Source organism: Miniopterus natalensis, chromosome 19 (assembly GCF_054644295.1).
Source record: "Miniopterus natalensis isolate mMinNat1 chromosome 19, mMinNat1.hap1, whole genome shotgun sequence".
Lineage (NCBI taxonomy): Eukaryota > Metazoa > Chordata > Mammalia > Chiroptera > Miniopteridae > Miniopterus > Miniopterus natalensis.
In genome coordinates, this window is record NC_142099.1 from 30,642,381 (window position 1) to 30,660,551 (window position 18,171).

Sequence of the window (18,171 nt, forward strand, 5' to 3'; positions counted from 1 at the left end):
ATATATTTGGAACCACTGACAATCACAAAATAATGTATTTATTTAACTCTGACAAACATACTCCCCAATCACGCCAGGTCCTGACTCTGGCATGGTTTACCCTTTGTGTCCAATCCAAGACTAGAGACAAGATTCTTGACTATCTCTGAAAGCCTTTCTAAAATTTTTAACCACCTGTAGTTTTAAACCTTTAAAAAAAATTAAATGTAAGTTCTTCAAATAACACCTTAGGTGGACACCCAATATAGTAAACATAAAAGCAGAGCTGTTCTGGTTGGAGCTGTGGTGACAGCTTAGTGCTGCCTACCTCATGAGGGGAACATCCACCTTCTCACCAGTGGCCCCTGACACACATCCCAGGTGACACACATCCTCTGCATGCAGATAGCACCATTGCAGCATGTTGGACAGGTCATCTTGCCCACAAACATGTGGAAACTAGAAAAGGGATATACGTACAAATGTGAAAATACAAATTAGCAGGTTTGGGGGAAGCAGCTGGACCCTCTCAATAACAGGGGCTACAACAAATGGTTAGCCATATGGAATATAAAATAAAGCTAAATGCCCTACCTCACACCATTTACAAAAATAAATTCTTCATTTACTCAAGGCAGATATGTGAGAATCAAAACTTTGAAAGCTTTAGAAGAAAACTATAGAATACCCTTATGATTTCAGGATAGAAAAAGTTGTCTTGTATGTGTGTTTAAATAAGTACAAACAATAATGGAAAAGCTAGACAGATTTGATATATTAAAATTTTAAATTTCATATCAAAGGATCCAATAAAAAGTGAAAAGATAAGCCAACTCTGGAAGAAAGTTTTTGCAATCTATACTATCAACAAAGGATGAGTAGCCAGAATATATAAGAAACATGTACACATCAATAATAATAATTTTAAAAGGACAACCTAAAAGAGCAATTGCAGATTATAGCTCATATCTCCCAGAGCTTAAAGGACAGAACACAGTGAAATGGAGTCTTGTCCTACTTATACATGTTTATATTTTATTATTGTTTATAACATTTATTACCATATATTATCTCAGTCTATTTATACAACAACCCTGGGATGTAGTCAGAGGATATCACTTCCTCGTGAGAAGCAAAACCTAGATTTTCAACCTTCTAATCCACAATCTTTCCATTAAAAAAAAAAAAAATTTAACTCTACTTTAAAAAAAACCCTTGTTCACACAAAAATCTGTACATGAATGTTCATACCAGCTTTATTCATAATAGCCAAAAACTGGAAACAACCCAGCTTTCCTTCAATGGGTAAACAGTTAACAAACTGTGGTGCATCCATACCATGGAATACTATTCAGCAATAAAAAGGAACAAACTAGTAATACATGCAACCTAGATAAATCTCCAGAGAATTTTGCTGAGTGAAAAAAGAAAAAAAGAAAAAAAAAGGCCAATCCTAAAAGACTACATACTGTATGATTCCATGTAGATAATATTCTTGAAATGACAAGATTATAGACGTGGAATGGTTCCAGGAGTTATTTAATAAAGATAAGGTGGGGTAAGTGGGTGAAGGGGGAGCAGGGACTATACGAGGGCAACAGGAAGGATCCCTGGAGTAACAGAACTATTCAGTATTTTGACTGTATCCATGTCGATCTTAGTTGTGATACTGTGCTACAGTTTTGCAAGATGTTAACCACTGAGGGAAACTAAGTAAAGGGTATGTGCAATCTCTCTGTACTATTTCTTTCCACTGCATGTGAATGTATAATTATCTCAAAATATTTTTTTAAAGGCCTAAAATCACCCTGCCCTGTTGTAGTACCACTCTGAGATTAAATGAGATAAAGCACAGAAATCAAAGCACTTCACAGGTTGCCAAGTGCTCTATAAATACTAGGGGACAATCACCGTCTTCCTCCACAATCGGCCTCACTAACAGTCACATTCTTCTCTCATCTATTGGACCTTCCACACCCCTCTACTGTGGTCCTACCACTGCACTTGTGTAATCTGTCCATCCCTCTGAATAGGCTGTTATTTAGCTCTACTTGCCCACAAGCCAGCACAACAGCAAGCTCACAGAAGTGCTAAATAAATGGGTGCAGGGTTGAAAAATTAGCTCATGATTTTCTTTTTCAATACAAAGTGTCCCAACACCAGTGGAAGTAAGGAGGGGAGTCAACTGGGAAGAAGAACACTCTCCATCAGCCATGAGTCACACCTTGAAAGCTTCATCAATTACCTCCTCCGTCCCTGAGCCACTGAGAACCCAAGGGAAGCACAGGCCCGAACAGAGGATGTGGCAGCAGCAGCAAAAACCGAGTTCAATTCATCAGGCCTCCTTTTCTATCCTATTTTGAGCTCTGCAAGTGAAGGGATTGACCATATACAGTTTGGGTCACCGGAACAAGATGTGAAGGTAGGCTATGGTATGCTCTTCCAAAAAGTATTTGAAGGGTAGCTGACAGCCCTTTCCCTGAAATTAGACTGAAGAATTACAGGTGGGGAGCGGGGAGGCGCAGAAGAATGTACTAAGTGATCTGTTAGGATCTCTCAAAGACTTCACACTCTCCGCCTGGGCAAACATTTGGCTCCTGGGGTGGGGAGGGTGTTCCCACGCCCTGAAAACAATGCTAGCTCTTCACTCCTCCCCCAAATAGTTTTCCAGCATTAAGAAAAAAAAAAGCACAAGCGGGTGCTTTTCTGAGCCTAATGTTATCGGATAATTTTTCAAATTCTTACTCAATTACATATAACTCTCTTATCTGCAGTCTCCACAGGCCAAATAGCCCTGCTTTCACATCATGCCCACTGAGCCTGAGGAACACAAGGATCCCTCCCAAGTAATTCCAACTCTCATAAACATGAGATCGTTTTACATTAAGTTCTGTAAGAATGTGTGTGTGTGTGTGTGTGTGTGTGCGCGCGCTCACACACACACACACACACACACACACACAGAGGAATCCACAAGTGCCTTTTCTTCTAGGAGGAGTAAAGAGATTTGAGGCAACAGGTTGAAAACTTGGGAGGTTTCTGTTTTTGCCTTAGATACTGATTAACTCTTTTTGATGCTGAATCCAGAAGAGCTGGCATTTCTGGACTGGCAATCCTGCTCCCTGGCCAAAAGAGCAAAAGAAAGCTCACACACACATTGACTCTTAGAAGGAAATAACTGGCACAAATCAGTTTCAATCTTTTGCAGTGGGAGTGCTACCATAGTTTTAAGGAGTATTAGGTGTTTTAAAATTGCGTTTTTACTGGCTTTAAAAATCTCTAGATCAAGAACATCATTAATCAAAGCAACAGATATCATCTACCCAAAAATGCTCCGATGTTTCGTTTCAAGTTGCTGACAGCAAAGAGTTGAGATAACTTACATCACCACAAATCACTGAATAAATGAGAGATCAAGAGATAAAGCACAAGTGACTCCAAGGAAGTCTAAAACACAAAGCCTACTAATGTCACTTAAAGATGAAACCATAAACCAGGAATAGCAGAGATGAGTAGGAAGAACCTTCGATATCTCTTCTATCCTTCCCTCAGGACAAGAATCCACATATAAAAAGGTGGAAGGGATTGTCCAGCATTACGTAGCTAGTCTTCCATTACCCTACAGCCCTCCCTCTCTCCCTATGAATGATATTTTTTAAATGCTGTAATAAAAATATGAGCTGTCATTATTATTAATAGTACTCATTTTAAAACAACAGACTGTTACTTAGACTATTCGTTAGGGGGGGAAAAAACCCATAAACGTGAAAACATTTCAACTCTGGATTACAGCATCCCGCACCACAATCCACAAAGAAACCCCCGAGCTGACAAAAGCCTAACTAGATGAAAAGGAACAGGAGAGGCAAGAGGTCATTCTACCTCCTAGGAGAGCCTGAAGCCACTTCCCCCACAGCCCAGCTGTCTAGATGAACCCTACGCGGTTCCACATCCACACCACCGCCCCCACCAGGTTTGTCCCAGCCCAGATGTCAGACATTAAAAGCCTCCCACTTCCTTATTTCCTTAATTTTAATTAAAGACAATCACTCAACTTCCTTTTTCTTTTGAATTCAAGTACAGCACACAACATAAATGTCTATAACATCAAGAGTTACACAAGTTTCATCCCTGGCCCACCAAGATGGAAGGGGGAAACCATACACACCAGTAACGGAATTTTCTCACTCTGTAGGTCTCTGAGGTTACTGGAAGTCTAAGCTTGAATATCTGTGTGTGTGTGTGTGTGTGTGTGTGTGTGTATAAAACACTGATTGTCCCTAGTAATCGAGTCACAAATCCACCTCTAGGCCCATCAAGTAACTATCCCTTCCCTCGAATTTTCTAACTGTGAGGCACCTCTTCCTATCAGATGGTGACACGGAACCAAGTATCAGTTCAGCTGCTCTCAGGCCAGCTGCCAATCGCCATTACCTGGGGTCACCCTCCGGAAGTGTGCAGCAGACACGGCAAGCCCTGAGACTGGGCAGTGTCCTTCAGAGAATATAAAAGGTTTTATACTTACAAGTGTGCCTGCTTAATAGGGGAAAAACTGTCATCTTCAATATCTTCAATAAGCAAGAATCATGAACCATGAAAGCTGGGAGGACCTCGGAAATTTTCTGACGTAACCCCTAATTTCCTAGATGAGAAAACCAAGCCACAGACCGCTCAAGTAGGTGTGTACCAGGAAGACATTTAGACGTCTACATTAACTGCTTTAGGCATCCAGATAATAGCAAATGAAAACAATCAACTAAATGTGTATAGTATTTATAGTTTCAAAGGCCTTTCAAATTAATTCTTTCATTTGAGTCTCAATAGTGTTAAGTGGGCCTGGGTTCGCACTCCATCTTCATCACTTACCAGCTGTGTGTTTTGTGGTAAGTTATTTAACCTCCCTGTGCCTCACTTGGAAAATGAGGCTAAAAATAGTAGCTACCTTGGAAGGCTATAGGGAGATTCATGAGTTAACATAGATAAACTGCTTAACACAGAGCTTAGACAAAGGAGCACCCAATAAATACCAGCCATCATCAATCATCCTTATCAGCCAGGATTAAGAATTGTCTCCATTTCACAGATGAGGTGAATTACCTCCCAAATCACAGTTGTAAATGGCAAAGCCAAACTAGAACCCAAGCTTTCTGCCTCAAATCCAACACTCTCTCCCTTGGAACCAGTCTGTGTAGAACCCTGCAGTTCAATTTGCTATGACCCAAAAGAAATATTGCTCCAAAATAGGTACCTCAGTCAAGAACCCTCCCTAACAGCTTATTCATCTAATACGATCTGGCCCAGTATCCCACCAGTAATACATACATACATATGTATATACATATATACATATACATACACACAAAAAAGACTAGTGGGAAAAGGGAACAGATCTCTAAGGGGTTTAAATGTTTGAAGAAATTGTTGGCAACGATTCAGAAACAGGATGTATTTCTTAAAGCTCCTGGCACGTCGCGCCTTGGGCAGCTCATGCTCTTGGGACCCTTTGTTTTCTGTGCTTTGTCTTCCAGCAGAGCCCTGGCCACCCAGCCATCCATGGCTGGGGAGGCCACCTCCTCCAGGGAGAGGCACTCAGATCCTGCCCACCATGCTGTGTGTAACTCAAAATGCAGAATCTGGGTTCAGACAGCAAAGACAAGGTGCCAACTTTCACAATGCCACTCAGGTCCCCTGCCCACCGACTAGTGCACATATAAAAGAAAAGGCAAACAAAACAACAACAACAACAAAAGACTCTGCCTTCTCCCTAACAGGTGGCACCCTAAAATACCCCCAGAGGTGTACTCCCCAGCTATTTCTCCTTCCTCACAAATACATGCTTCAGAACCATTCATTCACAACGTATAAAGTCAAGGCTACCAAATGACTTGAAAAACCAGGAGGAAGGGTTTTCCTGTCTGTCCCTCTGGACCTTTCCACCCTTTTACCATAGAGCAGCAGCTGCTTCTAACCAGGCAACAGCTCTCTCCAAACCCAGGCTTCCAATAAGTGTCACAACAGTTCCTTTTCCAGGTCAACTCTGTTTTAACTCCTGGACAAAACAGACCTAAACTTTCTCAACTTTTAGACTTCGAATGTCAGTTTAAAATGATAAACAAATCATGGACAAATATAGAATGTGTTTTTCAATTACAGGAAAGCTTTTGTTTTAAACTCTGGAATTTCAGAGTTAATATTTTTCTTGCTTTCCAAGGACAGAGGCATAATGGAAGGAGTTTAATCAACCCAATTACAGCTTTAAGGCGAGGATTCTAAAGAGGGCAGTGGTGTAGTAACTGAAGAAAGACAGCCCCCACTGGGAGCCTCCACATGCTAGACAGTTTGTACCTGTCCTTGTGTAGTGACAATATTCACCATGTTTGATCTGCTCTGAATTTCAAATAACATTAGCATAAGGAGAAGGCCTTTCACTGGAGTAGGGGGAGAAATGCAGAGCATGGCATCATGGCACTGTCACATTCAACCTCAATTCAGAAAACATTTACACTCAATTTCTAAGCACATTAGTACTTACTATGTGCCAGAAGCTGGATACATGGAAATGAGAGTTCTGTCCCCAAGGAGCTCAGTGAGTTGTAAACAAAGAGATGTAAATATGTAATATGGTGAGTGCAATAATATAAGCAAGCACAAGGACACTGCTGAGGTGCTGAGGGTATGTGGATTCACCTTGTGCAGAAAGCAAGGGGAGATGCTGAGGAAGCCTCCTTGGAATCCTGCAGAGGGTCACTGTGTGGAAAGCAGGGATAAACAGGGAAGACTTCATGGAGGTGGGTGATAGCATCTAAGCTGGATTTTAGAGGATGGATGAATAAGTGTTTTCCAGGTTCAAGAAAACGGCCCATTCCAAAGAAAGGACACGGCGTGAGAAAGCATGAAGCATGAAACAACATAATACAGTAAAGAAACTAGAGGCAGTTCAACTTTGTGATGTTATAAAATGTGAGCCCACTAAGTAGGAAGTGATGGGTTAAACAGTCTTTTATGCTATGATCTTAACAGAATATTAGTAAGTTTGTTTCTTTAAAAAAATTACTTTTGTGCTTTTGTGCAAGATATATTGTCAAGATCAAATTAAGAAACTATTTCTAAAAATATTGTTTGTAGTAGTGGAGGTCATTCATTTATACATTCATCCTTATAGCCAATATACAGGGTGTCCCAAAAACATGTATACATACTTTAACAGCAGATAGCTCAATTGATGTTTCTTTCTTTTCAGCCAGACTAAGCTCTGAACAAAGGAAATTCATCCTAAAATGCTACTGGAAGTTTGAAAACATGATTGAAATACAAACACCACCTTTATAATTATCCAAATGTATGCAAACTATATCTCAAAAAAATGTATACACACTTTAACAGATGATAACTAACTTAATTTTCACTACTTTTCATGTTTAACTGATAGGAAATAACGGGTGAAGCCAGACTAAGCTTTGAACAAAGAAAATTTATCCACTAGACTTTTTTATGAGGATACATAAAAGATAAAATTTATAGTCCAAAACCAGCAATACTTGAAGAACTGAGGGCACACAAATACCAAACAAAATGATTGTTGATGTTTGCGATTCCATTGCTTCGAGTTATCAGCAGTATCTGGACCAGAACGGTCATCAGTTTAAAAACACACATTGACAAAAAAATTATTCAGTTCTGTACATTCTTATAAATTTTGAAAAGGAACGGTATGTTAATAAATACTGACTTTATAATCATTCAAAGCGTGTATACATTTTTTGGGACACCCTATAGATTTACTAAGAGCGCCATTTGGGCTACAATACTGTAATAGACATGTTTCCTATCTGAAGAAACTCCCATAATAAGAGCTACTTACTTACTATTTAATATTTGCCATACACTGAGCAAGCATTTTACACATGTTTGCAATAAACCAGCAAAGTAGGTCTCATTTATGTCACAGAAGAGGAAGTTTGGAAGAAAAGTTGAGTGACTTGAGCCAAGCCATAGAGAAAGGTGATGTTAACAAGATTCTAAGAGGGCTGGCTCCAAAGCCTATGTTCTTTGCATTGCATTACACAACCTCAAAACACTCCTACCAGAAGTCCAGTAGAAAAGAGAAGACTGAAAGACAAACATTTAAAATATAAGGCAGTACAAGATCAATGTCATAGTGCTGTGCAAGTGAAATAGATAGAAGGGTCATTTCTGGTCAGTGACCAAAGGCATTCAAGAAAAATTGGTTTTACTGGAAGAGTGAGATTTCAGTAGGTGGAGACGTGGGGCTGGGCAGGCAGAAAGGGGTATTCCAGGAACAGTGCTTAGAGCTCTGGTGTCAGCTGGTGTTCTAATTCTGGTTCCATCATTCACCAGCTGCAGCCCTAGGCAACTCACTGAATCTCCTACACCTCACTTTCTTCATCAGTAAAATGGGATAACAGCAATAGTTCCTCTTGGAGTTGGTATAAGGATTAGGAAGTAATCTATGTAGAGTATTTAGTATAATGCCTAGTACATAGTAAGCCCCAAACAAACAGCAAAATGTTAGCTAACAGTATATGCATTGAAAGAATGGCAAATAGTTCAGATAGGCCTCCAAATCCTCTTAAGATAAAATGAGAAATATGGTTAAAATGATAAAACTGAGGCCAAGATTGAGAACTAAGTTAATAGTCACCTGGGAAATTGGTCTCTATCCAGCAGGCAATACGGAATCAATCATTAGAGGAAAGAAGGCATATTCATAACACTCTGAGATCTCCCGTAGGAGTCTCCAGCCCCTCCCCTTGGCACCTGGCTCACTTATGACCCCTTCAGAAGAGGCATGAGGCCCTAGGGACTGGTTCGAGCCAGGTCTATAGGAAAACAGATACTGTCACTCATCAACTCCTAGCACATACGAGATTTTCTTCTTTTCTTTCTCCCCCTATACTATGCCCTCCCTCCTAAACACACAGAAATGGCTACAACAGAATTATGAACTCAGCTTCCCTGGGAGACTGTCTTTATTCACAAGGGTTAAATAAATTTTCCAGGAACCAACATGGGTAGCTTGGATCACTATTTATTACTTTTTAAAACTTGGTAATACCTGGCTTTTACATATTTTTAAGCTAATATCTTTTCTATAATGTGGTTGTTATGTTATATATGAACACATTATAACAGAAAATTTTGGTAGTGATGGTTATGTTCACTTATCTTGAATGTGATGGTTTCATGGGTGTATAACATATGTCAAAACTTATCAAATGTACTTCTTAAACATATGCTGCTGCCCAGGCCAGTGGTGCTCAGTGGTTAAAGCATCAGCCGGCACACAGAAGGGTCGGGTTTAATTCCAGGTCAAGGGCATGTAACTGGGTTGCAGATTCCCTGCCCCATTGGTGTGCCTGTGGGAGCCAACCAATCGATGTGTCTCTCTCATGTCGATGTTTCTCTTTCTCTCTCTCTCTTCTCTCTCCCTTCCCTCCCTTCCTTCCACTCTAAAAAAAAAAAAAAAAAAAATGGAAAAAATACCCTCAGGTGAGGATTAACAAAACAAAAAAAAAGTGCTGTTTTGCTGTTTATTATATGTCATTTAAACCTCAATAAGGCTTTTAAAATACAATAAAAGTTTAGTAATTCATGTAATTGTTAAAAAATATAAATCGTTATTAATATGTAATGCTCGTATTATAAACATAAATACATATTCATAAAATAAAAATATGAATGCATATATTAAATCTTAGCTCTAAAAAATTTATAACAGGTGATTAAATAAAAATGGATATACAGGCTGGTAAAACTTTGATGTAGAGGACATTTTTTAAAAATAGAGACACACCCACTTTCATAGCAGCATTATTTGCAATTGCAAAAGATGGAAGCATCCCACGTATCTACCCAAAAGTGAATGAATGCACAAAATGTAGTCTATAAATTCTGACAAATGCTACATGGATGAACCTTGAAGACATTATAGTAAGTAAAATGAGCCAGTCGCAAAAGGACAAATACTATATGATTCCACTTATATGATGTACATAAAGTAGTCAAATAGAGACGAGGGCGGTGCGGGGGGCAGATATCATTTAATGAGTACAGAGTTTCAACTCTGCAAGATGAAGGGTTTTCTGGATAGATGGTAGTGATGGTTTAACAGTATGAATGTACTAATTGCCACTGAATTGTACACTTACGAATAGTTAGGATGGTAAATTTTAGGTGATGTGTATTTTACAATTAAAGAGAGAGAGGGATGAGAGTTCCTACACATTATTGTAAAAATCAGTAAAGGTGTTATTTTTGTCATTTTAAAAAACCTTTTTAAGTATTCTCATTATTTATATTTAAAACAAACAACTTCTGAGGTAACTTTCCCAGACTCCCCAAAAGGCCAATTCAATAGCTGACACCAGGTTAAAACTGTTCACTTGAATTTCATTAGGAGTAGAAATCTACATAGGGACTTTTTCCCTGCCACATGACATATTTCCCTAATGAAGTCTCAGAGGTCTAGAATGTAGGGTAAGCATTTTCCCATGAAGAAAACCTGTCTTCTGTAAAGAGAACCTACAGGTGTGCCACTGACAGCCCACGTGAATCTGGAGCCAACAGTGGGAGTTTATGAGTCAGGGGCTGGGTACCTACTGATTTTTAAAGGGTGTGGACCTATCAGGGCCAGGTCAGACTCTGCAGACTTCATAGCAGAGAAATGATCAGGGCTTGTCTAGGCTTTCCACCTGTGTGGTGTGTGTCAATGTGGCCATAACTACCTACCTGACGGACTTCTCCAAACGAAATTTCAGGTCTCATTTCCCAAGAGAATACCTGAAATCAGAAACGCTGAGGACTCCCCAGAACACTGCTTCTAATCATTGCTACTTTGCACAGCACACAGCATCCCCAGCTCCCTGCCCACCTTCCTTCTCCAGGGTCCTTAAACTCTGAGATACAGAATACTTGAATTTTATCAAGAGCTTCATTTTCTTCCAGGAGTTCACCTGACCGCAGAGTCCTACTTTCCCTGAGCAAGGGAAGAGGAGCCTTCAGTCATCTCACAGGAAGATGAGAGCATCTGCTTGGGGATTCCAATGAGATACTTTACTGTAGCTATTCACAAACTGATTATATTTAAAGCTCCCTTGGGGAGTGGGGGCTGGGAAGAAGCTTCAGAGAAGACCTTCATTGACGTGAATGAAGAACCACTCAGACCTCCCAAGGGAACAAGTTGTTTAAATACCAGCAATCCACATTCCCAAATGCACGTGCACACACAATATGTCTAGTTTTAAATTTCATCCCTTGCTCTGAAAGGGTCCTGAAAGGGTTAAATTGTTCCAGGCAAAGACCTGAGGCTTTTCTATCAAAATGCTCCAGATGGAAATTACAAAATTTCACTTCTCAGCTCTGTGGTGCACACCCACTGTTCTAAGACATTAAAAAAAAAAAAAAAAAGACAAGACCCCTAATGTTCTGCAGAGAGAATTTGACTGCTCAGCACACAGTGCCACTCTGTTTCAGATGATTTCTCCTGGAATATTTGCATGAACTGTCAACCTCAAGCTTTTTCAAGGACTGTAAAAACTCAAGGTATGAGAGGTTTAAGGAAAAGGGGTCTTGAGTAGACAGGACAATACCTAGGACTGTATGCAGTGATACAAACCCACCCAAATACCACCCGGATTATTGCCTCTGGTAACCATGCACCTTACCACCTTTCACTGCTCCAATTCCAAAAGAAGCTAACAGGCTAGAGGCCAAAAGGCCTTGGGTTATGACCATGAATCTGACCAGAGTTGTCAAGAATTTCCAGGGATGAATGTATATGAAAGAGCTTTGTAAACTGGAAAGAGCCATGTAAAAGCACCAAGAATATTACTGCTCTCAAGTCAGACATTGAGAGGCATGAACTTTCAAAGGAATCTGAACACCCACAAACCAGAAACAATGATGGTTTTTAAGAAGGCGGCTATGAGGCAGGCTGACTAAGAAGGCCAGCCCCTCATAAAAGCACATGGGATATAGGGTTAGGGCTGCAGCCTCAGAAGTCCTTCAGGGCACATGCAAGCAGGTGGTTTAAAGGGAGGCAAAAACCACAGATGGACTGGGTCCCACAAAGTTGATTCAAACCATTCTGACTGAAAAGAAGGACGCAGGACAGTGGTCAGATACACAGAGAACAAAGTGGCCAACAATTAGACCATTTGCCTCTTTATTTTACAGGTCTAGAGCAGCAATTTCCAACCGGTGTGCTGTAAGAATTTTTAAAGCATGCAATACTTATTTAGTCAGGGGCACTGACTCTTTTCCCTTAGATCATCAAATAAAAAAAATGACAACAGCCAACACAATAGCCATCCAGTGTACATGAATCAAAATTATACCTTTTTGTTTTGTAAGATTGACAAAAAAATATATATTTTGATGTGCCACGGAATTTTAGTAATTAGTTATGTGTGCCATAAGATGAAAAAGTTTGAAAATGGCTGGTCTAGAGGGTTTAAGTGACTGGCCCAAGATACATTTCGCTACTACGGGAGAAATTTACTAGAACTCAAGTTTCCTTCCTTGACTTGTTTCCTATCATTTAACAGCTGGCACTTTGGGAATGAGTAGGCAACACAACCGTATAGGTCAGCAAGAGGGAAGGCTAGCTAACAGGCGGGCAGACTGTGCTATCGAGCACTTCCTTACAAGTGCCGGACAGACACTGTGCTGAATGATTTTTATATCCTATCTCATCGAATCCTAACAACTATCTTAGCAAATGCACATTACGTTCCAGATTAGGAAACTGAGGCTCAGACAAGTTATGTAACTGGCCCAAGGCGCAAGGCAAGCAAGCAACAGAACAGAGATTTAACCTGGATCCCTTGGACTCAATCAAAAACTTGTGCTCTTAACCACCAGCCCAAAATAGCAATTTTCTTTTTTATCCTGACACCTGTAAAAGAAGTAAAACTGGCAGCACTATGAGTCCCAGGTAACACATAAAAAAGTGAAAGTCATAATTCTGATGAGGGCTTCCCACTAATGGGGGAACAGAGCTAACCTAGAACCCATGTCCTTTGTCTCCAAGGTCTATGCTCTTCCATGGAGACCAAGGGCTCTAGAATGTATGCTCCAATGGAAGGGGACTTTGTCTCCTTGACTGCTACATCACCACTCCCAGAACACACAGAAGGCTCTCAATAAATAGTTGATGAATAAAGGAATGGAGTCAATTTGCTGTGTGACCTTGGGAGTCGGGGGCTTGTTATCCTCGCTAATGCTGTTTCTTCATGCAACAAATAGAGAATGAAATAATATCCATCTCCAGGGCTGATATGAGAATTAAATGAGACAATTCTCATAAAGCACTTGGAACAGGCTGGAACATAACAAGCACCCAAAATGAAATCTATTATTATCATATTACTACTACTATTCATTGACAAATTTTGGCTTCCTAGGGATTTTTTCCCCCCTACTGTGGTCACATGATGGTTCATAGTAAATATGAATAGGATAAAATAAAGAATTGAGAGTTGGTAACCTGCTTTTAGTCAGATCTACCACTGCCTAGCTGTGTGACCTTGGACAAGCCTCTTAATTTTTCTGCACTCTCCTCAGCTATAAAATGAGGGACTAAATCATTCAAATCAGTTTCATAAGCATTTATTGGGCACCTTCTCTGAATAAAACATCATGCTGGACCACCTACAAAATCTATACATAGTGTCAATGAAAAAATATCAGAGCAAAGCAAAACAGTCCCCTGCTCGTGGCAAGGTGAAGGAGAAATCCCAAATAGCCAACTTCATTACATCATCTCAATGAGCAATGTTTGTAAATACACAAAGTGTTTAATTTTGAGACACTCGTGAGAAATCCTTCACCATTAAAGAATCAGCAGATACAGTTCTATTAACACCTATCAGTCCTGAACCTTCCAAAAAATGAAAACATAAAATCATTTTGCACCTTAGTCAAATGGCATGCTTCTGGAGAGAAATCTGGGAAAGTCAAAGTTATTCACGCTCCCTATGGCAACAGTTAAGAATAGGATGTGTGTTAAAAAAAAGAAAAAAAAAAGAATGACATATCTGGTTAAAACTGCAGGGGTGGGGGAGGAGGGAGGGAATTCCAGAAGCAGAATGCAGTGCATCTGGACAGGACATGGAGGTAGTGGCCTATTGTTTACAAAAACAGGCCTGGATTATGAACAGTGACAAGAGGCCAAGACCTCAATTATAACTCATAAACACACCTCTCCCAATCCCAGTTCAACTGAAGCTATCAATCAGTCAACTCCCCCATCTTCTGTAATAAACCCAACAATATTTGCAGCCAAGTGGATAGAAGGTCCCTCCAGCATTGACCAAGCTGATGACATTAAAAAGATCCCACAGGCACAATGGGAACTTCAAACTACCTCCAACCTTCTAAGAGATAAGACAGCTGCCCATTTCAAACTCTTAACTCTACCCCCACCCCAGGCAATCATTAGAGGGGAGACATGGCCCTTTCCAAGTCTTCTATGATAGGAAAAAGTCTCCTTGAATTGGTGCAGGGAAAGAAGGAGGGGCCCCTCCCTCTGTATTCTGAAACAAAGGAAAACCCAGAGCTCCAACCAATTGGGTGTAACGTTCAAGGCCACCCACCTCTCCCACTCCCCAGCTAAGGAGGTCTCAATGGGCTAGAGCCACATGGCTCTTCCCATAGCCAGGAAGGGACAGTACCTTGCACAAACACATGCTGAGGCTCCTAAACAGGGGAGAACCTTTTCTATTGAATTGCTGGTTTAAAAAAGGCTACCTGGAAAGGGGCTTTGATTCACATGCCAAGTCAGGCAGTACACTAGATGCAAAGCCAGGTCCTTTGGTTTCTCCAGATCCACAGTCTGCTTTACCCTTTACATTTTTGCAGAGGTAAGTGGGTCGTGAAAAGCACGTATTTCAGAGCAGAGGGCGGCCACGCGGAAGGATTAAACAATTATGTCTTCCCATCCTCCAGAATCAGCACCACCCAGCAGCCCTATGATCCCAACTCCATTCAGGTTTAGGTGAGGGCGGAGACCGGGTGTGAGTGACCTTTTTCTTTCTGTTCTCTGATCTCTGGCTGAATGCAGGGCCACCAGAGACCAGGCAGGCACAAGGTGCATCCAAAGTGGCCACACACTTCGTGTGTCTGATGCCACAGCAAATGTCATGTTTGGATATAGCACATCAGAAAAAACCCACCCCTCTCAGGGCCCTCCAAAAGGTACACAATCTCAAGGTTGCCTTTCTCTGTCTGGACTCCTCTCCAACCTCTGGAATAAATTCCCTAACACCTGTCAGATTTCAGTAGTCCTTCAAGAAACCTGACCCAGACAACCAGAGGCAAATTGCCGCCTTTCTCTCTCCAAGAACCTCCGGCCCCTCCCCCACCCTATCCAGCTTGGGGGAAAGGGCGGACAAAATAATGGCCAGCCCTACAGGGACAAATCCTAAAGCCTACTCTCAAAATCCCTTTCCTGAGCCTGTAGCCCCTGGCACAGCCCATCTCTCAGAAGCCCAGACCCACCTATGGAACCACCTCTGGGGTCAGCCTGCCCCTACCTGCTCCACCCAAAGCAATGACGGTCCTGCACACCAGGGAGGGAATGCCTGCCTCAGTGGCCCAGGCACACGCCTCGCGCGGTGCCTCCAAGCCCTTACCTTTGACCTGAGTGTCGTACTCTGCTATGATCTCCTTATCCTTTTTGAATTTGGCTGGGGACGTCATGTTTTCCTTCTTTCTTCCAAATTCGAATTGTGAATTGATAGATCCACGGAAAAAATCCAACCGCCGAAATCAATAGCTCCAAGACCGCTTCTCCGGGAGGCAGAAGGGGCCCCCCGCGGTGGTCTCCAGCGCTCCGGGGAGCGCGGGCTGCGGGCTGGGCAGGCGGCTACGGCGGGCACATGCAGCCGGTGGGCGCTGGGGCCGGGCGCGGCAGCGGCGGGTTCCTGTGCTAGAGCCCGAGCCGCAGGCTCAGCATTAGCCGGGAGAACTGCAGCGCCCGGAGGCTGGCCTGGGGTCTGACATCAACGACACAGGCGGGGAGTGCAAGTCCTTCCGCACAACATGGTGTGGGGGGTGCGGGGGTGTGGACGCGCCCAGCTGTGTCCCCGGGAGGGAGTGGGTGCGTATCGGGGTGCTGGGAGAGGGCTGGGCGTGCTTCAAGGTTTTTTGTTGCACAGGCTCGAAGATGCTGCAAATCAAATCCCAAACGGGAGCCGCAGCAGCACGGACTGGATCGGAAGTCGTTTGCTCCGGTTCACTTGCCTGTAAATGCAGGGATAAGGGGAGGGGGTGATCAGACCCCGCGCAGATTCTAATCGCTGCGGGGGTGGGGTAAAGGACGACACTCCCAGTCCGGCCGGGGCCCATTCATCTCCGATGATCGCCGCCAGGCCGGGAGAGCTCGGCGCGGCGACGTCGGGAGGAAGGAAGCTCCCTCCGGATTTTGTTTTAAGGCTGAAAGGGAACACTTTGGAGCAGCCGCCCGCGCTGGCTTCGGGTGGGGACTGCGGCGGGAACGCGGGGCTCCGGGCGGGGACTTCGGCACCTCCGCGGCCTCCGGAGCCCCGCCAGCGCGGGGCAGCGGCCAGCCGGAGAGAGCACTCCCTGCCCAGCCTCCGACGCGGCCCCTGACCCCCGGTGGGGCAACTCCCTGGACATCAAAGGGGATCAAAGCCGGGGAGGGACAAGCCACCCGGGCACAACTTTTTCTTCCCCTCCCGCCCCTCCCTCCAGTTGTTTTGTTTTTGGTTACTAGCTTCCCTTGGCAGCAAAATGTTGGGGGGGAGGGTTGGGAGGGGGGGAAGAGATCTGCAGGAAAAAGCCTGCACAGCACGGGACACATCCAGGAAAACAATGTGGTCGGCAGAAGCAGGAAACGGGTTACAGGCGAGGATCGGAGTAGGGAAAACCGGGAGGCGGGGGGCGGAAGGCAGCCGTCGCCCGCCCCTAGCCGGGGATGAGAGCGACTTAAATGCCATCTCCAACATTTTTTGTCACCCCAGCCCGGAGATCCCAGATACCGCCCCTAATCCCAGGCTTGGGGGGGGGGGGGGGTGAGGGTCGCAGTCCCGACTACTTCGCTCCAGGAGGTGCCGGAGGAGATCCCGCCCCTGCCCTGACTCGGGAGGCAGGAGGGAAGCCGGCGGGAGCACAGAGCCGGGCGCCTGACTCCCCAGCGCGCCGCAGCGGCCACCCTCCCTCCTTGGCCGCCCCTTTCCCTCTCTGTGCCGGGAGGACGGGGCTCCCGCCGCTGTCCCCCACTGCCCGCACCCGGAGAGAGGGCCTCACGGAGCGAGGAAGAGGGAGCAGAGGCGGCGAGGCGGTTCAGGCGGGCAGGAAGCGGGGAGGGGTCCTTCAGCTGCAGAGGAGCGGGGTTGACTGGAGCTGCCGCGCACGCTAGGAGGACGGGGAGAGGGCAGGGGAGGACTGCCTTAAAGGTGAGGGGGAATTAGGAGACTATCGTGGGCCGCGATGTTCCATGGAGCGCAGGGATGTTAGCAACTCCGGGGACCTACTTAAGGGGCTGGGAACCCGAGTGCGAAGAGGAGCCGTTCGGGGCGGGCCGGGGGCTTGGACCCAGGAAGGGCCCCGGAAGCGAAGCGGAACACCCATCCTGGGTCCAGGGCTGTACCCCGGCTGTCTGCCAGGGCTTGGAGACAGAGTGAGAGGGCAGCTGATGGTTACGGGTGTTGCCAACGGCGGTTGTCCCATGTTGAACCAAGGCTGCCCGAGTCCCGAGGACTTGGGGAGGGGGCTGGGTGCGGGCTGCGCGGCGGCGTGTGCTCCAGGGCAGAGCCCCAAGCGGTGCGGTGAAGGGCGGGGAGAGATGCAGTGCTGAGAAGTATGAAGGCTGTACGCAGAGTTTTGGAGAGGATCGCGAGGGAGGGGGTCTGAGGGATTCCGGGCGGCACCGCTAAAGCGATGCAGCAAGCAGCATCCGCGCCCTCTCCTTTCCGCCCCAGCCCGGGTTTGTTCAGTCAGGGCTCCAGTCCTGCGACCGGGAAGAAGAAAGGGGAGAGGGAAGGAGCCTTTACCTGGCTCTGACGCGACGGATCCCAGGCTCCCTGGTCCGCTTTCCACTCAGAGTTCTCCTCCCCTCTCTTCGCCGCCACCCGTTCCTACGCAGATTGGTCCCCTGGTCCCCTCTGGAGCCTCTGCCAACTCCGCAGGACCCCGCCGGGAAGCAGAACC

At 44.4% G+C, this 18,171-nt stretch overlaps 1 protein-coding gene across 2 annotated transcripts in view; it reads right to left on the reverse strand.

Annotated features, from left to right (window-relative positions):
- Positions 1 to 18,103, reverse strand: part of SRGAP2 (SLIT-ROBO Rho GTPase activating protein 2) — a 226,624-nt gene extending 208,521 nt beyond the window's left edge. For both annotated transcript variants that reach the window (XM_016215217.2, XM_016215213.2), the window contains exons 1-2: positions 18,015 to 18,103; positions 15,633 to 16,242 (exon numbers count right to left, since the gene is read on the reverse strand). In XM_016215217.2, coding sequence (XP_016070703.1) covers positions 15,633 to 15,699 — 67 coding nt within the window. In that variant the 5' untranslated portion in view covers positions 15,700 to 16,242; positions 18,015 to 18,103. The remainder of the gene's footprint in view (positions 1 to 15,632; positions 16,243 to 18,014) is intronic.
- Positions 18,104 to 18,171: the final 68 nt, after the last annotated feature.